Genomic DNA, 24753 nt, shown 5'->3' with positions numbered 1-24753 from the left:
GCCGCCGGCCGGCCCCCTGAAGAGGCGCGGCGGGGCTGGCTACCGGCCCGGCTCCGCGGGAGAGGGGTCCGGCTCTCCTCCGGGCTGCCGGGCGCCGCGGGGGGGCGGCCATGTCCGGAGCCATGAAGTTCAACGGGTACCTGAAGGTGCGGATCGGGGAGGCGGTGGGCCTGCAGCCCACCCGCTGGTCCCTCCGGCACTCGCTTTTCCGCAAGGGCTACCAGCTCTTGGACCCCTATGTCACCGTCAGCGTGGACCAGGTGCGCGTCGGGCAGACCAGCACCAAGCAGAAGACCAACAAACCCACCTACAACGAGGAGTTCTCCGCCACGGTTACCGACGGCCATCAGATCGAGCTGTCCGTCTTCCACGACACCCCCATCGGCTACGACGACTTCGTGGCCAACTGCACCTTGCACTTCCAGGACCTCCTGCGCTCCGCAGGCCCCAGCGACGGCTTCGAAGGCTGGGTGAGTACCTGTCTCCAGGTGAAGCTGGAGCTGGGCTCCCCTCTGAATGAATGAAGGCGCTCGAAGGGTACTCGCGGAGCCGGGGCTTGTCCTCGCACGCCTGTGCTGCGGATGCGCGCAGCCCGGTGCGCGCGTCTGCGTTCACGCAGGTGTCCCTTCGTGCATCTGTTTGTGCCCCCCCGTGCTTTAGGTTTGCTTAGACTGCTATTTAGACTGCTCTTTCAGCTGCTGCACATTGCGACCGTGAGAACAAAAAGTCTCAGCTGTCATAGCTTGAGAGTTAAGACCCCGTAGCTGAGGGCTGTGAAGTCTCTTCTCTTTGTAGACTAGCAGAAAGAAGGCTTGTAGTGCATAACCGGCACAGTACACCTGCAGACTGACACAATCGTGCACCTTTCTTTTTTTGCTTAGCACGCAGAGATATACTTGGAAACTCGGATACCTGGGGTTGGATGTATTTCTGCTCAGATCTACACATGCTTGCACAATTGTTTGATGTGTGCATGCAAATTTCTTTGACTTCTTAACAGAACGGCAGGACTAGTCTTGTGTGTGTTATGTACACCGCTGTGCTGGTTGAACACAGTTTCATTTACAGCTAATTCTAGGTTATTTCCAAGGAGATGTCACTTGCATCTGGCCCAGAGAACCTCATTTGTGTCTTAGTCCTAATGGTAAGTGAAAGTAATAGCACAGGCTCTAAAATTGTGCCTTTGCTTCCACTACTGTAAAGGAAGAAGTGACTGTATTGATCCAGACAGTAGTCTGAATTTGCTTGTGTTAGGTTAGAAAAGGAGAAAAAAAAAAAGGTATTTCTTCTGGGGAGAGAAGGTGCAGAAGAGCTGAGAGTTTCCAAGGTTAAGGTAGCTATTAACTTTTTGAGGCCAGGAAGTTCAGCACGCGTGGTCAGGTAACCACCACAATAAAATCAGACGTAGAGGAAAGAGAGCTGACACTGTAGAGAACAGATAGGCATCTCGATCGTATCGCTGGGGAGAATACGCTGCTTTCTGTTCTCAGCCGGTATCTGAGACTGAGGTGTGATGCTACACCTCTCGGGTGATTACAGAGAAATACCAGTTGCAGGATTGATTAATAGGTGTATGTTGGTCCTATTTTTTTTTTTTTTTCTTCTTATGGTGTACTTAGGTACCCTACGGATAGGCTTGAGGTTCATGCACTAAAGGTGGTTTCTCCCAGACAGTCACTGATGTGATTTTGTGTCAGGCAGAGGGATCCAGGCTAGCCTCAAACGAGTTGGCTCAGATATTGCTCCTGACAGCACAGCCAGAGCAGAATTCACAGGGGTTTGCTCGGTGGGTGCATGCCCATCTTCCCAGGCTAGTTGTGCTGCTGGAGAGAAACTGCTCCTGGGACTTGTGCTAAAAGAGTTTTAAATAGAACGAACCCCTGTGGGCCAGGGCAAAGGAGTGAGCTCAGGATAGAGAGCTGTAGTTTTGAGGGTTTTCTTTGTTTAATTTGCTGGGGGTGTTTCCTCTTTGCTGTTGAGAGAGGCCCTATCCTCTCGGGAGGCTGGAGTCCCGGTCACACTGGGTCTGGCTACATGTGGGATTGGACTGCTCTGTTGCAAAGGTGGTGGCCTTATTTACATTACTAAAATATCTATAATAATATTGCCTCTGGTGTGGATGCATGCATGTCCAGGGGCCCACTGTTTCTTTTCCTTTCATCCATCCTGCAGTGCTGATTTTTAGGACAGATGCAGTCTGTAGCCTGAAATGCTTGTTTGGTCTTTGGTGAGGGCAAAGTTTCTTATCCCTGCTGGATAGGCACATGTTTTATGAACTCCTGTACCTGTGAGTTGATGGGTGCAAAGGGGTGGAAAATCAGTGAGTTTTTTAACTAGAATGATGTAAACTGATGTTATATCTGGGCGTGTAGACAGAGGCTAGGAGCTGCTGCTCTAACTTTTCAGTTAATGTCTAAAAATTACAGCTGGGGTGGATTTAGTGGGGAGTGAGCAAGTGTTCATCTTCTGTTCCCTTTCTCCTCTCCCCTCCCTTTTGACTTGCTTCGTTAGCATCTCGCATAGCGTGCAGCTGGGATCACATGATGACAGGGAACAGCATCTTGCCCTGATAATTTAATATGTGTTGATAAATCCAGCGAGGCTGTTGTGGGGTTTTGTGTAATCAGAAGGATAGGAAATGCTGGTTTGTACTAACCCAAGGTCCATGAACTGCTGGCACGATATAAGACACCACAAGGGATTTGAAGATGATTTGCAACACCTCCACTCTGAAATCCTTCACACTGCCCTTTTTCCATCCCCAAAGCAAAAGCACATGTAGGCAAGGAAGGAGTGAATGGAGTGAGGGGAAGATTGGTGAATCCTCAAAGTTTAACCTGGCTTACACTGACTTGGCTGTGCGTGATTTTTCATTTTGATTTGAAACAGAATTTTTACGTTCGCTTTTCAGAGACAAGGACAACAATATATTGGTAAACTCCAAATGCTCCTTGGATTGATAACAGCCAAACTGCCTCTGCTCTGCTGGCTGCCTCTGCTCCCTGAGCTCTCCTCTGGAGAGCCAAGCTGCTGGGGATAACCTGGGACAGTCCCTCAGCAAACACGTTGGCCTGAAAATTTTGGCATGAGCTCTCAGGCTCATGCTGCTCTGTTTATAAACATGGATTTTCTCCTGCTGAAAAAACGTGATTAGTTGTAACATTGGTCACCACCTCTTGTGAGAACTGTAGGAAGTGTCAGTGAGAGGCAAGTAGGAGCAGTTGGTGTGTAAGCATTGGTGCTTCCCAGATGACTTGCAGGTACATCGCTGCAATTATGACCCCAAACACTTATGCAGATGAGTAAGTGTATGGACATGAACTGTCTCATCAGTAATGCTTATACACCTGAGTCATCCCACTGGGTACTAGGACAGAGTTCTCTGTTCATGGTTTGCGTTAAAATCCATGTTCCAGAGACTCTTCAAAACTGACCCTTTTTCTTCTAACCATTTTGATTGTTTTCTGAAGTCTTTCTAGTAAACACATTACCATGGTCTGGATATCTTTTAATTTGTGTATTAGTTATTAAACACATTTGACTAATTTTACACAGATAAATCTGTAAGAGCTTATTAACCTGAAGATCCTTCTCTCTGTTTCCCATTTCTTATATTTACTTGTCAAATTGCAGAGCAGTAGTTTTTTTTAATATTGTCAGTTAAATGCCATTTTGCCTTCAGCATGCTTTAATGTAGTTAAAACCGGGAGCGATCTCTCTGGTACCATGTTTTTTCTGGTAGGCATTTTCCTGTGTGGGTGTGAAATTGTGCAAACCTGAATGGTAGCATTTTACACAGGTGCTCATGACCCTGCCCGGTGCAACGCAGTGGAGAATTAAGCTGGCTGCTATCCGAAAGCTGTTATGTTATGATTTACATCAGGGTTGAAACTTGTCTTTTAAAGCATCTAATTTTGCACTAGCATGTGCTAAGATCTTTTTACTTGGCATATGCCTCTTTAAAAGGTAGTATCTCCTCTTTAACTGTCTCTGAGTGCAGTACGGGAAGCAGTCATATGTCAGTGAAACAACATAAATAATTTGGAGTACTGAGTTGTAACTGAAAGGGGAGATGTTTACAATACATAGGATTATTCCTATGAGTTTTATGTAGTAGCTGAAGTAATTTTTGAGCTTGGGGAAATGCTATTTACAGATGCTGAATTGCATTGTTACTAGGAAATTATTTAATTACGACTGTAAAAATTGTTAGTCCCTATGTAGAGATGTCATAATTTCTAGGACTTTAACAAGGAGTTAAAATTCAACCTTGATCTTGAAGTAGCAACTTATCAGAGTATACTGAAGGAAATTAGATAACAGATGGACTATAAGATTAATGAGCCAATTGCAACTTCCTGATGAGTTTGTTACCATTTGCTCATGTGTGCAGGAAGAGATTAAGACAAATAATTCTCATGCATTCCTTAACTTGAGCTCTTTCACCTGTATCCTTTGCTATGATTTTTTCTGTCTGAAGGCAGAAAGAACTGTGTTTTACCCATGTTTATATGCAACTGTATTTATTGAACATTAAATTGAAGAGTTAAAGGAGAATGCAACTTCTTCCCCAGAGCATTATGACCATGGCAGGGAGCCAGGGCGCTGCAGGTCAAATATGATATGGTTGCTTCTTGTTTTGACTCCTGCTTCCCTGCAGAGTGTTCTCCAAGCGGGCAAAACTTGCATCAGGAAGCCAAAAATACTTTATAGCTGTTGACAGGATTTTGCGATGCAGTATTTTGTGCCTGCATCAGCCTGTGCCCGCCTGCAGAGATGGACTGCAGCTTGTAGAGCGGGAGTAAATAGTGTCTCCTTCCGTAGGTCAGCAGCAGGCTGAGAGATAAAGAGCAGTAGCAATCTGTCCATATGATTTCTGTTTCCATGCACGACAACTGTATACGTAGTGCAGATTTCTGATCCGTGTGAAAGTCACGCTGCACGTTAATTGCAAACTAGGATTGAGTAAACTCCTTCCCTATTTTCTGGTAAGTTTTAAGTTGTTTCTGTAATTATTATTACTGATGTGCATTTGTTATGTTGAATGGGAATAGTGGAGAGAAACACCCAGTGCAGAAGGTAAGATGGTTTTTGAAAGCTACTAGAACTTCGGCTTCTGTTTCTTTTCCTTTAGCATACAGCTGTCCTTAGGCCCTACGAACAAACCCTTCAAAATGCCAGCAGAGTCCCGTGCACCAAGGCTACCTGAGAGTGCCCTGCAGCCTAAAACAAAGGCTGTAATAAATAAATAAAGGAAAAATTGTTGCGCTTTGTCAGGTATTAAATAATCCTGGGGCGTGTGATGCTAATAACAGTTTTACTGATCAAGGCAGATGAGAACGACTAGGGCTGACTGTCACGAAGAGCTGCACGCTTACTGCCCTGTTTCAGCATCAGAAGTTGAGCTAATTAGGAGCCAATTTCTCACTCACCCATGAGCTCCTCCCCAATAAACAGCCTGTCGGGCAACTGTGAGCATCCTTGGAGAACATAGGCATTTTGCTTGAGAGTGCGTTAGGCTGGAAAGATTTGGTCAAAGAATGAGAAGAGCCAGCTTCCAGTGGTCGGAGCCACTGGGATGCCGGTCGGGGTCTGTGGGACTGGAGTTCAGGCGCTGGCTTTGAACTGGGTGCAGCAGGACGTGAGTTTGGCTGTCCTGCATGCGGCTGGGTGCCCGGTCCCGCTGCGGTACCGACTTTCTAGTGTGTTCCTTAGTCTGGTTTTCCACAGCTGTGTCTTGAGAGCTGTTCCTTTGATGCTGTTGGAGTCGGGAAGGGCTCGGGGAACGCCGGAGAGGCGTGCGGGAGAGGAGCACGCTTTCCCACCCAGGGCAGTTTGGCTGGGATAGGCTGTGCAAGTATCGCCGCGTGGCTTTCCCCAGCTGCGAGCAGCCGCTGAGCCGAAAGCTCGACCCAAACCCCGCTGAAAGGCACCCAGGCCCTCCCTCTCCACGACGCGGTGGGCACGTAGGTTTTGTCGGCCCACGCTGCCTTTGCCTGCCAGCCCGCTCGCCGAAACTCCGGCTCTGCGGCCTGGTGGCAGCTTCTCGGCGTGGGGTGGAGCGGGCGGCTGGGAGAGGCCCCAGCTCGCACGGTCACACGAGGTTTTCTGGAGCTGTTTGTCGAAGCCCTTACTGATGGGGTTGCTTTTATTTCGGTGTTAGCTTTCTGTTTCTGCTGCTGCCCATTGCTCAGCCGGTGGCGTTGCCGCTGAATTACCTGCAAGGCCTGGTGAGAGGGAGAGGCGGCAGGCCGAGGGCTGATGCCCGTGTCTCCTTCGGCAGCGTCAGTCGTGGCAGAAGCAGCTCCTGAGGGGGCTTGCAGACCCGTGCCCCCGGCCCGGGGGCTGCTCTTTTCAGAGAGGCTGTGTGCGGAGGAGGAGGAGGAGGAGGAGGAGGAGGCGGGGGGGCCCGCGGGGCGACCGCAGCACGAGCGAGCCCAGCACCCCAGGAAGCTCTGCCCCAGCCCTGCTCTCTGCGCCCCACCGGCCTCGCCTCGCTCCCTTCATCTTCTAACTTGGCCTTTACCACGGGTCTTTCTGCATTTCATCCAGGCTGTCCGAGGCTTTCTGTTAGGAGTGGTTTCTGAGTAACGATTGGGTTTCTGGCCGTTTTGAGCTTATAGGCAATAGACCCTGCAGAAGAGATTGTCGAGGGGGCCGTTTAAGCTATTGAAATGACATTAGAAAGTCTACTGATTTACAGTGTAACTCAACATGAAAGCATATCCCTTACTGAAGTGAATAAGACTCCCACCCTTTCTTTGCAAACTATTAAAGCTCCTTTGATGTTTTAGGCTTGATTGTAGCTATTGTGCTTTGCTAATACAATCAAGAAATCGGGGACCTTTTGTGTAACCATGGAGAAAAAAGGCGAAAAGAGGAGTTAGCAAGTAAAACGAGTTGCTGGCAGCTTTTGTAATGTGTTCTGGATCAGGCATCGCACCTTCTTGCCTCCGAAATCTCAGCCTATTTAGGCACGCAGTTAATATATGTCAAACCGTGCTGCAGACTTAATTTCTTCTGGAGACAGTGAGAATCTTTGTTCTGATTGCTTATTCCACCCCTGTGTTATTTGTGGGGCCGTGCACTGAACAAGGCTGGAGTCCTGGATAACTAACCTGGCGTCGTGTCCTGGTGGAGCTCGCCAGGCGTTGTTCCTCTCCCAAGCCATGCCCTTGATTGTGCTGGTACAAGAAGCCCTGGCTGGTTGTGAGGGAAAGACTTGCTTTATAATTATATCAAAGATAGCAAATGTATGTCTAAAACAAAGTGCATCCTGAAGCATCCAATTAGTGTTACTAAGCTACTTAGGGTATGCCAGACAAATTACTTAAATTTCTGCAATGCCAATGACATTTTTTATTCTTTGATATTATGAGAGGTTCTCATCGCTCGGGGAAGGCAATTGCTGAGGAAACCATCCTGCTTTATTTTGAAAGCCAGCACCATGAACAGATGTACGCCAGGTTTCGTTGCGTTAGCGCGATGCTGCGTGAGAGCAAGTGTTCCTCAGCAATTCTGGCGCTACCGATATTCAGCGCTAAGATCTCAGCATCTGTGCCGGGCCCAAGGTGATGGAAAAAATTGCTTTTTCACTGCCCTTGCGAGGCCTTGTGTGCCCTTCTGCCCTTGTTACGCTAGACCAGAGGCATCTAATCGATGACCAGATCTATCCCACAGGCCTGCCAGAGCAGTTTTACCAGCTGACGGCCCATTCCCTGCTTTGCTCTTCCCTAGGGCTCCTCGGATGTGGGGCAGGTGGCAGGCAGAAGAGTTGCTCTGGCAGCCACCAGCTTGTTTTCAGCCACTGTCTTCCTTGTGGGACCCACGGCATCCCCAGAAAACCTCGTGCTCTTTAGCCCACCGGTGATCCATGTCCTGATGGAGGGATGCCGCCCTCGGGATGGAGAGTTGCATCTGCTGCAGACAGGGGATGCCTGTGTCTTGCCTGTGTGACAGATGGATGTCACATCCAGGGTTGTCTCCTCTGAGTGACACCTTGCAAACCAGTGAAGCCCAGCCTGGGAAGGATGGCAGCCCTGGGCTGCACAGACACAGGGTGTTTGGAACTTCAGGTTTGGGATAAGATTTCAGCTTGTCCGCTGGCCCTCCTTGTCGCTGGATGGGGATTTTTCTGTGTTCCATTATACGGTGTAGACCTGTCCTTTGGGTCGGCATAGCTTGCACTGGAGTAAGAGCATGATGCTATGACTGTAGTTACCCATGAGCTTTGGCAATACAAAAAAAATGTTGGCAGGGCAGGAGGGAGGGGAGTGTGAACCTGTAGATGATGTTACATAAAGACTTTTTCTTGGTGTTCACCTGCCAAGTTTCGTAAGTATTGAGTTTCACGAGTGAGTTGATTGTATTTGTATCAGTGATACGGTGGCAGCTCTCCAGACTCCTTCCAGGAGGGGTCTCCTGGCTGTTGAACAGAGAGGAGATGAAGTACTGGTGCAGAAACAAAAGTTGGGCAGCTTTGGTAGCTGACTTAAGTTTGTGAGATGGGAGATAGGTTATTTATTCCATTTTTTTTAACCAACGTGACAATGCTGCATAGGCCTTAGTGGAATTTTTTTGACTTTTTTTTTTTTTAAACTTTTTATTGCAGTAGGGATATTTCTGTCAAAAGAAAGAGAGGAGGAAAATACATCCATGCAAGACATATTTCTAAACATGTGATTTGGTGTATGAGTATTGCATGTCTGCTGTGCTTTTTAAAAAAAATAAATTGATAAAATAATTTGCAGTGTGCAATCACTTGACAGATCAGCACAGCCCTGTAACCTCTCAGATGGAGGCGAGTGAGGGAGAGGATGTGAGAAACAGGCTGCGTATCTGTGCTGTCCCAGGACATTACACCGAATAGTAAGAATTATACTGACAGTCTGACAATGTGCATCTAGGGGCTGAGGAGAGGTTTGAGATGGCAGTTCCATATCTGAACACTGAGATGTTTTTCCTGCCTTTGTCTCATATGTTTAGTATCAGCCGTCCTCAGAGGCAGGATTTTGACTTGTCAGCTGGTCTGATTTGGTCTGAAAAAGCAGCTCATACCTTCCTACAGCACTTCTGGTTTCTAGCCCTCTCTCTGCCTGCTCTGTGGTTTCTGTTTTTCCTTTGCTTGTTTCGTACGTTTTTTTTCTTAGCTCTTTGTCATTATTCTCCATTTTAGCAAAGTACTGTAATTTGTATTTTTCTCTTGAGTAAATTTAATTTTACTCTGTCATGTAAGCAAGACATCACTTGTAAATTAAAGCCTTCATATACCTCTCCACTTGCTTTAGTATCTTAAACCTCCTACGGTAGCAATGGGGTCTTAGTTTGGTAATCCTTTTATTGCTTTTTGGACAGAAAATATTTGCTGTCATTCACAGTTTTACAGATGCTGTAACAGGTTCAAATAGGGACCAGTCATAACTATGCCAAGTGCTGTACGTATGAGTCAGAGAGAGATGTGGACTGTCAGAAAGATCATTTAGGGTTGTGTCAGTTTGTTGGAGCTGGCTGGCTCTACGGTCTGGATAGGAAAGAGGGTGACAGTTCTACTATGACAGTAAAAATCAGCATGGGATGTCTGTACTCCTAAATGCTTTTATCTGGCAAAATAGTTGCAAATAAATGCTGTCTCTGATAGCATTGGGGTTGGCTTGTCTATGTGTGAGTTAGTTTCTAGAGTGATTCTCTCCACTTAGACTGGTCAGTGTGCTCATCCTGTACTAAATGTATTCAATTCTGGGCTAAGTTCCTTCAGAATAACGAAGGCTGTCTAGATCAAGAACAACTAATGAAAGACTAGTTTATCCTGTTTGAATTCCTACTTTGTCCTGCATTTATTTTCCTTGGTAAACAAGGCCATATAGCTTGTTGGTTTTTGCCCAGGGTTGAAGAGCAAAGGAAAAAATATGTTGTTCTAAGTGGTGAAATCTGGGGATTGATTTACTGAATGTTTTCTCCTAGCTTGTATCCTTTAATTCTTTTAAAATTTAAATGCTTTAAATCTGAAGAGAGGGAGAAACCTTTCGTGCAGCGGGGCCCAATTCTTATCCCTCCTGTGCATGTAAACTCTGGCACACTCCATGAGAAGCTGCTCTCCATACATCACTTTTTTCTGGCATCTAATTTTAATAACACTGATGTGGAAGTTGTCTTCCTCCTTTCTTATTTGTTTTAAAATGTCACTCTGTAAAAAAGTTTGCCTGTGTCCTCTGTGAGATTTCAGCAGAATAGGAGCCTGGTGCTTGCCTCTGCTTTTGCTTGCCAGGTTTACGTTGGTGCATTCCCAGTGGCATCAATGGAGTTAGGCTGCCAGCTTTGCACCGGTCTAATCTGGAGAAGAACTGGACACATTTCTTTCCTCCTTCTTGCATGCAACAAGGCTTTATAATGATGGCTGGGTTGTACATTATTTATTGAGCACAGTGAGTGCTCACGGAGCTCTAAGAAAGAGGAGGGAATTGGCTTCCGTGCAATGAGTTTATTATCTAGGTCATTCACAGACTGAGGCATCTAACATTAATATATGCAATGAAAATTTATTCTGTAAGGCACTTTGCTCCTGAGCCTGGAGGAAAATATAACTATGTGAGGAAAATGTTCCTGTGCAGTCCAAATCCATGGTGGGATTTCTTGTCAAAGCTACTCAGTTGGAACACACTATTTAATACAAAAGCTACAGTGGTGTCAAATGTGTAGGGTGATCCTCCATCCCCTAATAGGGCTTTGTGTGAGTATTGCTGTTGATAATCGGTTTGCAAGATGGAGCCCCACACCTATCACTTCATTATCTGTTTACTTAGTAAAAAGTCCAGTGTAGGAGCTTTGGGTACTCTCACAAGACTGGCTTATGGGGGGTGTGTGCGTGTGATTTGTTGGAGATTGTTGGAAATGACCCTCCAGTCAGTTTCCTTTCGTAGAAGTATCAGCCTCTTGTTTCTGCAAGGGACTCGCGATGTGGCAGGTTACAGACCTACGCTAAGAAAAAATGCTTGTTTATTAGGTGTTCCTTAATATAGTGGGATGTAATTGTGGTGGTTTAGTAGCTACTATATGAGCAACTAAGCTGTTCTTTGTTTGAAGTGGAGCAAAACTGGGTAGAAACCCAGCTGTGCTAGGATAAGCCACCTTCCTCTCAAAAATTAGCCCCTATTATAATAAGCCTGTCAGTACTTAATGATAGTAACTCATTTTGACCACATTTTCAAATAATTAGCTCAAGTAACATTTAGCCTGTCTTGCCAATAAAGATGATAGAGTTTTTCCCCATCTTCTTAATTCTAGGAGGGAACATGTTGCACTTTTCCTGTGCAAAATCTTGCTGAATGGTTTTTGGCGTGAGCCTAGGAAGAGCATCAAGTTCATTGTGCTCATGTCCAAGAAAGGAGCAAGTTCTAGAGCTGCGTTAGTGAGCCCAGACACTAGGGCCTTGCTCTTTCCCCTTGAGGGACAAAAGGGGTATGACACAGACAATAGAAACGGGCAGCAATGTTACGGAAGCAGATATGGTTTCTCTTGCATGTTCCAGATCTCTACAGGTTGAGGCTAAGATCTCTAGCTCTACCTGAAGGACAGTGTGACCCCCGCAATTACTGTTAGGGTGCTGTCTCTGCAGGCCAGGACTCACCGTACCCAAATCCTTAGGGCTTGTCATCATCTTGGAGTGACGGTGGTGTAATGGAGAGCAAACTCTTGGATTCTGGAGTGTCTGGCAGGCTCAGGAATAAAGCATCAAAAATTCAGGCACATCGTCACGGAATGGTTTTCGGCCCCTTGTAGGCAAAAGACGTTCATGGGCTAGTATGGATGAAACCCTTTTCATTTGGGTGAATGCTTACAAAGTCATCCAGATTAGGAATGGGTTTTGTGTTTAACCACAGTGGAGCACTTTTTTCAGCAGGTTTGTGACCTGTGAGCTCTGGCAGCTTGTGCAGGACAGACCTAGGAGGATACCCAGCAGATTTTTGTCCTCCTCTGCCCCATGGGTAGTTGCTGTGCAGCAAGAGAGGTAGAGTGCTTCCTGCTCGTGTCTCTGCTTCTCGCCTACCCCATTTCATAGCTGAGCTTGCTAAATAAACCATCAGTCAAAGGCCGAATGAGTAACTTGGTGGGCTGTGAACTGTGGTTTTGGAGTCATGCGAAAGCAGCGTCCGTTCTGCTGCCTTTGCAGAGCAGTGGTGACGGCCGGAAGAAAAGGGTGGGGGGAAGCTTTGGGGAGGCTGGGGACAGTAATCCGATTTTGATCAAAGCTTGATACCGAGATGGCTTTTCCCTTCATTTTGCATCTGCTGAAGAACTGGCTTAGTGATTTATCAGTTCATAATCACCCCTATGCTCTTCCCAGCAGTTCACTACAGCCACTGTTGGACGCGTACAAAACCCGGCTCCGAGGTTACCCAAGCTCCCCCGAAGGGGTGCTGAAAGCCGTGTCTTTTAGCTTGTCTTGGGTGAGCAGTTGCTGCGTGTGGCTGCACATCTGCAGGAGCGCAGGATGTTAATGCTCGCAGGGTAGATAGAAATGCCTGCGAATGCGTGTGTGTTGTGGGACAGACAGAACACAACGCACACTCATTTCAGTTCTTGCTTAGTGCCGCTTGTAATGAGGAGAAATTCCTCTGACTGGTTGTGTTCCCTCTGGTTACCACTTTGTTGGGTAAAACTCTTAGAGTTAAGAACTTTATAACTCCAGAATTTTAGAAGAACCTTAGAATATTCAAAATCATTGGATGGTTCATTTTAGAATTGAACCCTTCTGATTTTGTCAAGAATAAAATTGTAGGGTCTGGGTGGATTTCTTTGAAGAGAAGCAATGATCATTCAAGTCATCACATGTTTTGGCTTATGTGGATGCAATCTCAGAAGGCTTCTGATGTGTCCTTGCAAGTTTGTCATTTCCCTTTGTCATAGGGAAAGGAGTGTTTGTGATTAATACGAGGTCAGTGGATTTATTTCTATATATAAATAAGCTTACTGCAAAGAGACTTGCCTCAGCAATGGATATGCAGTACTCATTGTTTTTAAGCAATGCCACTTCTTATTTTAGTAACATTTTGGAAGTGCCTGTTCCTGTTTTGAACATGAACATTAGGTGAGAAAAGAGTAACTGAGGCTTGCTGGTTTTAAACAACCTTTGGTGCCCCTGTGCTTGGCTCCTGAAAGAGTGTTATGAAAGAATCTTCCTGACCTCGAAAATGCTCGTCAACATTTTCTCAGTACAAGTTTTGTGGTTCACTTCTAGGTTGACTAAACAGTCTCCTTATGTTAATAGTCCTGGGCATACGAAATTTTATTTGCAGAGAAATGTGGGTTTGGGGTTTTTTTTTTAGTTACTTCAGCTGCACAATAATACTCTCAAAAATACTCTGATAATTTTTTTTCACTGTCAACGATAAGAACAGGCCCTCTTTTTTTTTTTCTTTTAAATATATATATATATATAGCCAGTAAATGGGTAGTTGCAAAATTCTGTGCACCTCTAATATTTATTGTTACTCCATCACTAACAACATTAAGCAACCGTTTCCACAGGAACGGTGCTCTTTACAATAGGCAGTGTTGTGGCTTGCTTCAAAGCCACAGTTAGAACATGTAGGTGTTTGAAGAGTACCAGATCTTTCCATCTCTTGCTATGAATTTTCCAGTGGGTCATTACTTGTTCAGACTTTCTATCTCAGTATCCGAAACCATCTCAGTGCTTCATGTTACTGTGTGTGGTAATGTCCGAGAAGTCTTTCAAGTGCTGCTGGGTTGCAAGAGGAATCTTTTAGATTCATAAAAAGCCAAAACTCATGGTGCAGCGGTGGCAAGGATCTAGTCAGCAGCTCCAATGCAGCTAGTTTAGGATCCAGCTCTTTGCTGCTGTAATCTTATCTAGGGCTCTTTCAGTGTCATGCTGTCATGCCTGTTAGGAGTTGAATAGCATTAGGTGTTTTATTATCTTTCTTAGGGGACTGCATTTGTAATGGTTCACTTCATTGGATGTATGGCAGTTATTAGAGGGACTGTATCTCTTTCATTTTCTTCCCCCCAAGGTCATTACTGAGCATCCTGCTTGTACAGAAGAGAGGAACTGTTTGACTGGCTTCTCAGCTTTATATTACAGGGCTTGGTAAACCTTAAAGAAGGGAATTTATTTGATTTTATTTTGAAAGAATATAAATGCTGTCCAAGGGATTTCTGTCCTCAGCTGGTGAAGGCTCTCTGATTAAGGTTATAAGACTAAAATTGATGTGACTTTTCCAGGGGCGAATAAAATTATGCTTTGGGACTCAAGGTAGTATGTCCCCCCTCACCAAGGGCTGTTTGTCAGTGGGAGGAGAAGCATAAGGTCCACATTAGCAGTGCCACCCAGGTAGGGAAGTACTTTTCTCCAGAAGGGTATTTATACTTTTAAATGTATTAGCTAGTGGGCTGGAGTTGAAAGCATGTGTGTTTGTAATATAAAGCACATGCAACACTGGCTGTGTCACAGATAAAATGCCAGGCCTTCCATTCACAAAGAAACTAAATATTTATCAAGGAGGGCACATGACAGCAGTTGTCCTAAATATGATGGCCATGTGATGGAGCCTGTCCTGCTCCTGGCTTACCTAGGATTGCCATGTGCTCGGAGTTGCAGTGATCCCCAGCAAAAGCTCTGTTTGAAGAGAACAACGTTTATCTGCAGATTTGCAGGTGATGTTGAGCTTCGGATGGGAAATGTGGTCAGCATCAGTTTCTCGATTGACATGTGAGCAAACCCACTCTAACCATGTTCTGACCTTTTCTTCTGCAGACAGTTTCTGGGTCGTCGTGTCCCCCGCACCCCCTCTTTTTTTTAAATCCAAGGTACATCTTGGTCACGTTGGTTGAGAAGTGCTTCCTCATCTTGAAACCATGCTTTGGAAAGGGAAAAAGAATTATTAAAAAGGGGAAATGCGTGACAATATGCTGTTGGTAGATGCCAGCAAGCTGCCTGTCGGCTTGCAGTTGCATGCAAACCCCAGAAGTGCCACCTCCTTCAGATGGAGGCAGATGGCTGGATCAGCTGAACAGCATGTCCCAGTGACATGTCACCTTGTCACCCATCCAGTGGCCGGAGAAGGCTGGAGGCCGACGCTTTTCAGCTCCTTCCCGTCTCAACTCAATTGCTGGAGTCACAGCTATGACTTTATGGTCACAAGTGGGTAGTGAGATCATCTCTCTCATGAGGTAGATGAGGAAAACTGTAATCACAGAGTTGATGGAACTAAAAATTGCTTGTCTTGGACGGTCTGTTATTGCAGTGCTTGGCTTCAGGATTTTGGGACTTCCCCCCCCACACACCCCAGTCCTTTCTGTACAAATACACAACCCAGGGTCCTTCACTATGAAGAACGTCACCTATATGCCTTTTTTTTAACTGCTGTTTTACAGAAATATTTTTATTGTACTCCCCCCCCCCCCCAAAGACCAAACAAAAAACCCAAAACAACCCAAAGCCCAAACAGAAAAACAAACCCACAAACAAAAACCACTACACAAATAGGATATGATCTAACTTGGCGAAGCAAATGTTGGCAATGGCATGTCCTGTCTGGGTGTTGTCAGCTGCGTACTGGATCCCAACCTACATTCTTTTTGCTGCGTGAAGACTTGACTGTGACTCCCAGTGCTGGACCTTGTGGGATTAGAGCGGAGACGTGAGCGGTAACATCTGGACAGCAGGAGCAAGCATCATACCTTCAGGAATGCTGGGGGAGCGCATGCCTTGGCACTCCTTTTTTTTGTACCTTTAGAAACATCTAATTGGCTGTGCGGCCAGAAACTGCTACTGCTTTTACATGATGTTCTGGGATGTGTGTGCCAGGGATGTTAAACAACCCCATAAGCTGTTGGCAGGGAATGGGACAGGGGTTAGCGTGTGGGCTAAAGTACCTTTAACCTTCTTCTTCATCTTTCGCTGTGCCCCAAGCAGATTCTTTCCTGTGAGGCACCACCTACATTTGATAGTTTGCTTTTCATCCTTCCATCTCAAATCATTTGACAGATCATCTTGCAACATGGAGTGTGAGAAGAGATGTGGTGTATTAATACTGGCTGGATATAAATGTTAGTCCTTCATAGTTTCAGTGTTAAAAAAAGTGCTAGGTGAGGAAGTGAGAGGAGGAAGAAAGAAGTCACTGTGATTAATTCAAGATCTGGAAAGAATGGTCGGAGCAGTGCTTAGGCTTCTCCGTGGTGTTACAGCCCATGCCAGGATCTGGGCTGCGACAGTTGTTGGAATGAATCCCTCCTTTTTCGTATCCTCACTAAGGATGAGTAATGCAGCTAAGGCTTTAAATAGGGATATCCATGATGGGAGCTGTAGTTCTAAAGACTGGCATGCCACTGAGTTATGTCATTTGAAATCTTATATTTTGTCAGAAATACTGCTAATAACTTGATTTTGCACATAAATTAATTCATCGTGATACTGATGGGGGTGGTGGTGTGTGTTGCTCCTCCCCCCCCAAAACACTTAGTGCAAGGCTTTATAGTCACTGAAAAGAGTGATGGGTTCTGGCGCTGTGGAGCAGTTGACTCTTCTTGACATCTGGACTGCTGTTCAGTCCAGGCATGCATTGCTTTCACGGGTACTGCAGAGTCTTCCTTGCCCTTTTCCAAGGTGGTGTGGCTGCCATGCAGTATGCTAGGTCGGGCTTTTGAAGTCCACAAGCACTGTTTCTGGTTCTGCTCCTGCCATCCCCATATATTGCTTTCCTTATCTATAAAATTGATGGTGTAAGGTTTCCTCAGCACCCCGAGGGGCTTTGCAGGCTTTGGTTGAAAAGGTGATGTGTATGATCTCATATATGCAGCTTCTTTCATACATCACGTTGCCTTTAGGAGAGATACATCACCACCGCTGTAGGAGTGTGATGCCAGGGTTGTAAAAAGGCAGCCTGCGTGGGAAGCTTTTCTGGGTGAAAGCAAGGACTGTGGGCCTGGCATGGAGGTTCCCTTACCAAAACATGGATGGTAGGACTGTTCCAGCTATCCCAGGTGTACTGCTACAGCAGCTCTGGAAGTCAGGCTGAGATAGGTGAGCGATGATCAGGACAGATACCTGTTGGCCCCTTGTACAGCACACAAAACACTTGCCAACCGAGCAGCGTAGTGTTGGCTATTGCGAGGCCCTCCGCTAAGTACAGATCTTTTAGATGCTCAGTGTTAAAGGGAAGAAGCGGGCAGGTGCCTGCAAACGAAGCCCTCTGCAGAGTTTTTGGTTTGCATTTGAATCTCTGTATCATGGAACCCCAGCTGCCATCAAGCTGCAGGCGTCGAGATGCTTATTACATCTCACTCCGGGATCCTTTTTTTAATTTTACAGCACCCCTTAATAGTGATCAAGCACCATAAATAGCTGGACTTTTCCAGCAGATTGCCTTTTGCTATACCACCAGGACCTAACTTTTAAACTGTTATTAAAAAGATGGGATTTGGCTCTTCAAAAGTGAGTCTCTGGCAGAAATGGTTGGAGTAGCAGAAAGTTGTGACCTTTCACCTTTCTACCTGGGGTGTTGAGAAATTTGATGGATTATATCTGGAGGACTAATGCATTTTAATGGTTCATGATCTCATCAGCTGTGGCCTGGTTTGAGAAAGAAGAAGGAGCTATTGGACAAAAATGGAAAAGCAGCAGTACACCAAATGAATTATATGTAGTAGGAAGATATTTTAGAAATAGTGACGCACCTAATGGAGACTCAAATGAGAAGAATTTCACAGAAGTTTAAGATTATGCAATAAAACCTATGAATAACAGGAAGATATTTTCCAGCACTGAATACTGGAGAACAACGCAAGTATGTAAATGAGCAAGGTGCTGGTGAGACAACTGCAAAGGGGTTCTTTGCTGAGTATTGCAACTGGTTTAGGGGTCTACAATTCCTTGGGTTGCATCCACGAACAGGATATTGAGGGCCCTATCTGACATTGTACAACCCAGTGGATTTCCCCTAAGTTACACGGCGCTTTCCTGCTGTAGCTGTGTGGTGACGATCCTTGGCTGACCAACAAGAGTGCCTTGAACTCAGAATCTCAGATCACGATGCAGACTTTGCTGCTTAATGTAAAGTCATGAATGATTCACAAGCCTGCCAAGATTTTTTTAATAAGGTTAATTAAAACTGCAGGTGAATGCCGTGCCTTGGAAGACTTCTCCTCAAGACCGAGAGCGTTGTTATTGCTTCTCTGCCCAATGTTTTTGTTTCTCCTTCTGTATTTCTGCCTGGTGCCTGTTCTGTTCCCCTATGGGCAAAACCCAGGTCTCTGGTGTGTGCTGGCTGGTACATGGGCTACCTGGGCTCGCTCCCTCGCTAGCACTCACCTGCCCTTTTCTTGTCGGGGGACGTTGCATCAGTCTTAAGCTCAGCTATGTCAGTGTTTTACTTTGAGGAAACTCTGCTCACCAACTCATTGCTATGGCCCTTGGAGCGTTTCCAAACGGGAAGTGCCACCACCAACTTGCCTGCTTGGCACCCATCAGTGATTTATTTATTTATTACTGTAAACAGCAAAACTGGCGGCACAACTTCCTGGTTTTTCTGCCAAGTTATATTGAGTTAATATAGGTGACAGAAAACAAATTTGTTGATCATCTCCAGAACTTGGAGATAGAAAACGTCATTTCCTGCATTGTGTACTCAGTGAGAGAAGTAAAACATGAGCTGTCGGCATCATCCCTTCGCAACTCATGGGTCCAGAGTGTAATAGTTAAAGTGGCGTCCCAGGGCTCTATAGCTGTTGAAAGATTTTTGTTTTGTCGGTAATAACTGATTGTTGAGGTTTATTGACCTGTTGTTACTGTTCATTGAATGGAAATAGAAGATTTTTGTTTGTTTGTTTGTCAAAGCTCGTAAGCCTCTCAAGAGCAGAGACCCTGTCCCATTTTCAGCCTCTTTTACCTACAATTGCATATATAGGTGTTTGCAGGCAGGTTTCTATACATTGCATATGCAAACCGATAGCCCAATACCAGCTACCAAATGTGTGCATGGGCGTATTTGCTGTAATCAAGTGTTCAAACAGCTGAAAATGAAGCCCTGCATTTGCCATCCTTTAATTTAGTGGTCCTGCACTGATGTTAGTGTCTGCCTGTTAGGAAATGAAAGTAATCTGTGATTTCCCTGCCATGCCTTAAAAAAAAAAAATAAAAAAGAAATAAAAAAAAGCTGCAGGAGGAAGGCAAGAGGAGTTGGGAGGAGAATCCAGTGATGGACTGGACGCGATGGTATTTGGCGTGGTGTCACAAAGCGAGATGTACATTTAATAATTCGTGCGCAGCAGAGCTAAAGCTCCGCTTGTATGTGCGTGTGGTAGGGAAAGGCAGAACACATCCTGCCCACGCGATTGTGGTTTCGCGTGGGCGATGGTCGTAGCGGCTGCGGGAGGGAGCCGGGGGAGGCGGCACGAAGGCATCGAGAGGCCGCCCGGGAAGTGGCGTCCTGCCCCTGCGCTCTGCGGTCAGCTGGGTGGCCGAGCCCGTTCGGGGAGGCACGGAGCAGCCTTTGCTCGCTGCCCGGCATCTCCCCCGGCCACCGCCTGCAAACGAGATGCCATTCGTTGGCCGGGTGCGAAAGCGGAGCGGAATCGCCCGCGACTTGACGTCTCGCAGGCGCGAGGTTGGTCCAGAGCAGGCTTTTCGCCGCCTCGCTCCTATCCGTTCCCCAAGACTTTCCCCCAAAAGGGGAGACCTTGTCTTTCCAGGGCTCTCGTATGCCAGTAGCGCTGCTTCACCAGCTTGCCCCCGTGGGGCCGTACAGGATCTCTCGGGCCGCGGCAGCTCGCGGTGAGCTCGGGCTGCGCGCCCCGCTTCGAGAGCTGCTGGCAGCAGCGTGTGAGACCACCGTCCTCCCCTCAGCCACGGGCCCCGCTGGGGAGGGGGGACACCAACCGCCCCGTCGAATCGAGAGGGGAAGGCTCTGAGGCAGGAGTTTTCAGTGCCGGCTTTGCTGTTTGTGGGCAGTTTGCAGAGTTGTCCCGTGCTCGGCATGGTCTGCACCCTCAGAAATTGGACCCTCGCTGCTAGGGTCTGGTCATCTTTCGTGTTTTCTTCTCGGCCCTAGTCGTTTCTAGCCCCAGGCTTGTCTTGGGGTTGTGGATGAGAGCCCTCCTCTATTGCAGACTCCCGTGTGTGCATGGGACTCTTAGACTCTCCTCCATCCCCCATTGCATTTTGAGTTTCACTGAAATTTCTGAAGGAACAGCTTCTTACTCAGTGGTGGTACTGCTGGGGTCAATGCCCGGTCTTTGAGAAACTTCAGTACTGTGGGACTGATAAACGGGCAATTGGATTTCCTCTCCTGCCACATAACTCAGGAAAAAGAGATCAGAAATCCCTCCAGAGAGGAGTAGTTGTTTTTCTCCTTAAAAATATAAAGAGAACAAAAATATAACAGTCCCTTAACCAATTGTGTGTGTGTGTCTCTCTCTCATTTTAACTTTTTAAGCCTACAATTTTTTTAAAATATACTAAAGAGCAGTCACCTGCAACTATTACTCATAAATCATTCATTGCTTTAGAAGTGGGATTTCTCAAAAGTCATAGAAGTTGGTGTAACTCTAGTAGGAGCAGGCTTTGGCTCATGCTTTTGAAATTTTTTTTTTTTCTTAAGATTGGAAACCTCCTTTTTTATCTATATTTTATTTGTAGCCCTTCAAACAGGTTTTCTTGGCAAGAATTTTCACAGGATAGATAAATCTTGTTGCAGCCCTTCCTCTTCCTACCTGAGTGAATCTCCTGTTGAGGTGGGTAGTCTCTTGGATGAAACCAGACTAAAATTGATTAAAGAGTCCAGGATTGGCTAAGACTCATTAGTTATGCATGATTGCTCATGGCTGGCACACAGCTTATAATTATGCAGCTTGACTGAAAGCAAAAGTAATAATTCAAACAGCTGTCCTGGAACAAAAAGTTAGAATGACAATATTACACTAATAGCTGGAATAACTGGTTATAGGAGTTATGAGAGAGACTAACTTTCCACCCATTTGTGGGTTAACCTCCAGAGTGTTAAACATACAGCAGTAATAGATGTTGGAAAGGTTTCTTTTTCCCCCTGAAACTTTGACAGTTATCGTCACTCGCAGGAGGCAGAAGTTTCGAGCCTTCGTCCCCTAACAGGGGATGGCCAGGCTGACCCCCAACGGACCAGGTGTCATCTCCAGGTCTAATCGTGCATCTGCTGCAGCTGGAATCGGTGAGCTGCGAGGGCTTCGACACTCTGTGAATTCAGCACGGTGCATGGACCTACCAGTTAGAGGTGGGATTGGCAGCCTTTCTGCAGCACTGTGTCACCCTGTGCTCGCTCTTTGTTTGAGACCTGGCATCAAAATTAAATCGTGGTGGGAGCAGGGAGATGCTGCTGTTGGGCAGCACCAGATTCAAAGCTCAGGTGGAACAAGAGCTGGGGTCGCTGCTGTTCACCAAACAGCATCTCCTGGGGCCTCCCCTGCATGGAGCTTGTCGTGGGTCACTGAGAAACTGTCCAAGTCTGCCCTTGGCACCTGCGGTGGAAATTACTGCCCTAAGCATCTGCCAGCCTTTGCAGGAATGAGAAGGTGCTTGGCACCCCATTTTGGTTTTTTTTAGGCACACTGATTTGAATCTTAAAAATTGCATGCTGTGCATTTGTAGGAAAAATACTTTAATCTGTCGGTCTGGAAATGCAAAATCCCCTTTGTACTAGAGAGCCCTAAGGATTTTTCCAAGGTTCTTGACTTGATAGACAGGTGTCTGTCAGCCTCGAAACATACAAGAGGGACTGATTAATCCAGACACCGTGTATTTGGTTGAGAAAATTGCTACTTGACCTGTCCAACAAAGGCATGCTCAGGTGGAGGTGCTACCTTATTAAAATACAGAAAGATGTGACATTCCATAAGCATGATCTGTTAGGAGCTTAAACAAGAAAAATTGAAAGAAATAACTAGAGGCATGTGAAAAACCAGCTTTAGCCTAACCCAGACTTTCAGCTCTTCTGACTGAACAGAGCCTTGGGAATTGCCTCTACAAATGACTGATTATATATGCAGTTCTGTTAATTAAATTTAAAAATTGTGTAGGAAGTCGAAAGATATAGCTACTTGTTTAATTAAGCCTAATTAAGTCCCCAGGTTGCTTTTATATTTGCTTTATTCACTGCAAGTGTCTGGCTTGTTCTGTTTTTGAAGCCACGTCAGCATTGACATGGCTTAGAAAAAGGTTGCACTTCTAGGATGCTTACTAATTGTGCCTGTGGGGAAGAAAGGACGGAGCAGCAATGGGAGAAAGGATGTTCTGGGCTCCAGGGTAAATGCAGTCGTCTTTTGTGTCTGATCCAAAGACAATAAAAAGATTCCCACTGATTTCAGCGTGCTTCAGATCAGGCTTCCCAGACTGGATTATCTGTTGTGGGGAAGGGAGGAAAAAGCCTTTTGAAGTTGCGTTTGCAAGAATTAATGCTCATGCCAGATGCAACGTTGAAGATGTCTCTTCATCCTGGAGGTCCACCTCGTCTCCGTTTTGGAGAGCGAGCGACTCGCAGGCAGGCAGCCACCCTTCGGATCTGCCTCTTCCCATCCGCAGCGAGTTTTTCACAGAGGCATGCCGGGCTCTCTCAGAGGCCGACTGACTATACCTGCTCTTCGAGTTCAGTGGATGCTTCAGCTGGGTGTTGATATGTTGCCTGAGAGATTACCCTCCCTCTGAATTTGTTTTCCAAACCTCTTCCATTGCTGAGTCACGCGCGACCAGTTTTACTATATGTGTGAAGGCAGATGATTAAGGAGCCCTGTTTGAGTCCCCCTGCATCTGTTCCCTCGTTCACTCCCGAACTACCTTTTTTTGTAACGCAGAGAAGGGGCGTTAATAACACCTGCCTAGCTGTTGGGAATGATGTTGGTACAGTCCTTTTCTGGAGAAGGTGTATGAGGTGGTTGGCTGGGGCCCCTCCTTGTGGGAAACCGATCCCTTGCAGCTCCCTTTGAAGTCACGTGGAGCTGCGCCATCTCGGCAAGTTCAGGCATGGGGCACCCTGCGAGTGGTTTGAATTAGGAGCGGAGTCCTCCTCGGTCCTGCGTTCAGCCTCGCTGCCAAAGTGTTGCGTCTCACGATGGAAGCGTAACGAAACCGCGGCTGAACTCGTCAGTCCTTACCTGCTCATTTCCAGCTCGCTTGCCAAAATCCTCCAGCGCTTGTTTTCTCTTAGGTACGGCTGTGAAGTTCAACAGAAGTTAAAGTGTATGCTTAGCTCTGGGCCAAAATCCTGTGTTGTTCTTACAGATACAAAGGGGGTTCCTGAGCTCCAACAGTTGATCTTATCGAGCCTTTGTGCTACGGAGGCACGTGCTGTCTTCCTTTTCCTTGAACTAGAAGAGAGTGGCGATTAAAGGCTTTACTACACCGATAAGCGCTCTTTCCTCTCCTAGTTGGCTAAAACTTGGCCAAGTTACCTCTAAAACAGCCAGAAAGTTGGTATTTTTCCTCCCAGTTGTCCTCTGGGGACCAGGCTGAGGACAAAAGTGCCAGAGAGAGGGGAGGGTGATTGCTGTTTACAGCTACGCATGCCAATGCTGTGATGCTGCACGCCACCAGTTTAGTTCGATTTCTTTGGAGATCGGTGTACCTCATAGCATTCGCAATGTCATGCATGCATAAAAATTCAGGCTTCTCCTTTGCTTCTCGCAGTACAGCAGGACTTTTCCCGCTGCGGTGCATCTCCTGCTCTGATGCTAAACCTTCCGGGCAGAATTCTGTGATTCCTTAAAAGTTACCATATGCTAAATAGATCTTGGCATTAGGAGACTTTTCTCTGTACTTATTACTCTTTGAATATTGTTGCCAAATACATACAGATGGTTACATTCCTGTATCGCTTATCTCCTGTATTATGACATAGGAGTTCCCCCTTAGCATCATCTGTGCTGCCTTCAGGCTGTTGAGTTTCTCTGAGCCTGTCCTGCTTTTTTTAGAAAGAAGATCAGCGTCAGCTGCATTGTTGACCCAAACCGATTGCATGGTCTGCTTTGGACTTTAATAATTCTGTCAAGAATAACACTGTGGCCCCTGCTTCCCTGTAAAAACACAGTTTTTCGCCTTTAAGCGGCCACAGTCGATGCTGGGAAGAAAAGAAAGAAAAGAAGTGAGAAGCAAAACTTGGCACATCCGTGGTACTCGCGTTACACCCGCACCGACGTTGTGAGGCTGGATCCCGAGGGTGTTCGCCGATGCTGGGAGGTACCGGCATCGCCGGAGCCTTGCCGGCGCACAGTCAGGGCCTGGGCCGCCAGCCAGCCGTTGCTAGATAGGGTTATCCCTTCCATGGCTGGAGGGCCAGTCCTTTGGCAGCTGCTTCCTTTTGAAGTGCTCAAATCTTATTTAATAACAGAGCATAGCGAGAAGTCCTCTCAGTCGCTGAAAGTAGGTGCTAGGGATAGAAGTTCCTTAGCGACCGAAGAGATTGAAGGAGGGCTTGTATTAGGAGTTCCTCCTTTTGGGGAAGAAGTAGGGTACCACACTCCTCATTTGTGGGCACCTGGTTTCAGATGGTTACGGGCATATTTCTGCGTGCCGAAATGTGGCCGCGGTTGCTTGCTGGGTCGGTACAGCTATCCCGAAGCGCGTGCTCTTTGTGTCGCTGCGCCGCGGAGCGTGAAGGCGGTGATGAAGGTGTAAAGCAGGGGCAGGAACGCGGGGAACGGAGCCGCGAGGATGGCTGAGGTTAGCCCCGGGGCCCGGGCCTAAACAAGCCGATTGCCGTACGTTCGCGGCTTGCG

At 46.5% G+C, this 24753-nt stretch overlaps 1 protein-coding gene across 1 annotated transcript in view; it reads left to right on the top strand.

Moving 5' to 3' along the window:
- Positions 1–110: 110 nt before the first annotated feature.
- PRKCH (protein kinase C, eta) overlaps positions 111–24753 on the top strand; it is a 119719-nt gene continuing 95076 nt past the window's right edge. The window contains exon 1 of the mRNA XM_010584159.1: positions 111–470. Within this exon, the coding sequence (XP_010582461.1) occupies positions 111–470 (360 nt within the window). The remainder of the gene's footprint in view (positions 471–24753) is intronic.

The sequence above is a fragment of the Haliaeetus leucocephalus genome, unplaced genomic scaffold, assembly GCF_000737465.1.
Source record: "Haliaeetus leucocephalus isolate CR32 unplaced genomic scaffold, Haliaeetus_leucocephalus-4.0 Scaffold944, whole genome shotgun sequence".
Classification (NCBI taxonomy): domain Eukaryota; kingdom Metazoa; phylum Chordata; class Aves; order Accipitriformes; family Accipitridae; genus Haliaeetus; species Haliaeetus leucocephalus.
The sequence above is the reverse complement of the archived record's forward strand: the minus strand, read 5'-3'. Positions and strand labels throughout refer to the sequence as shown.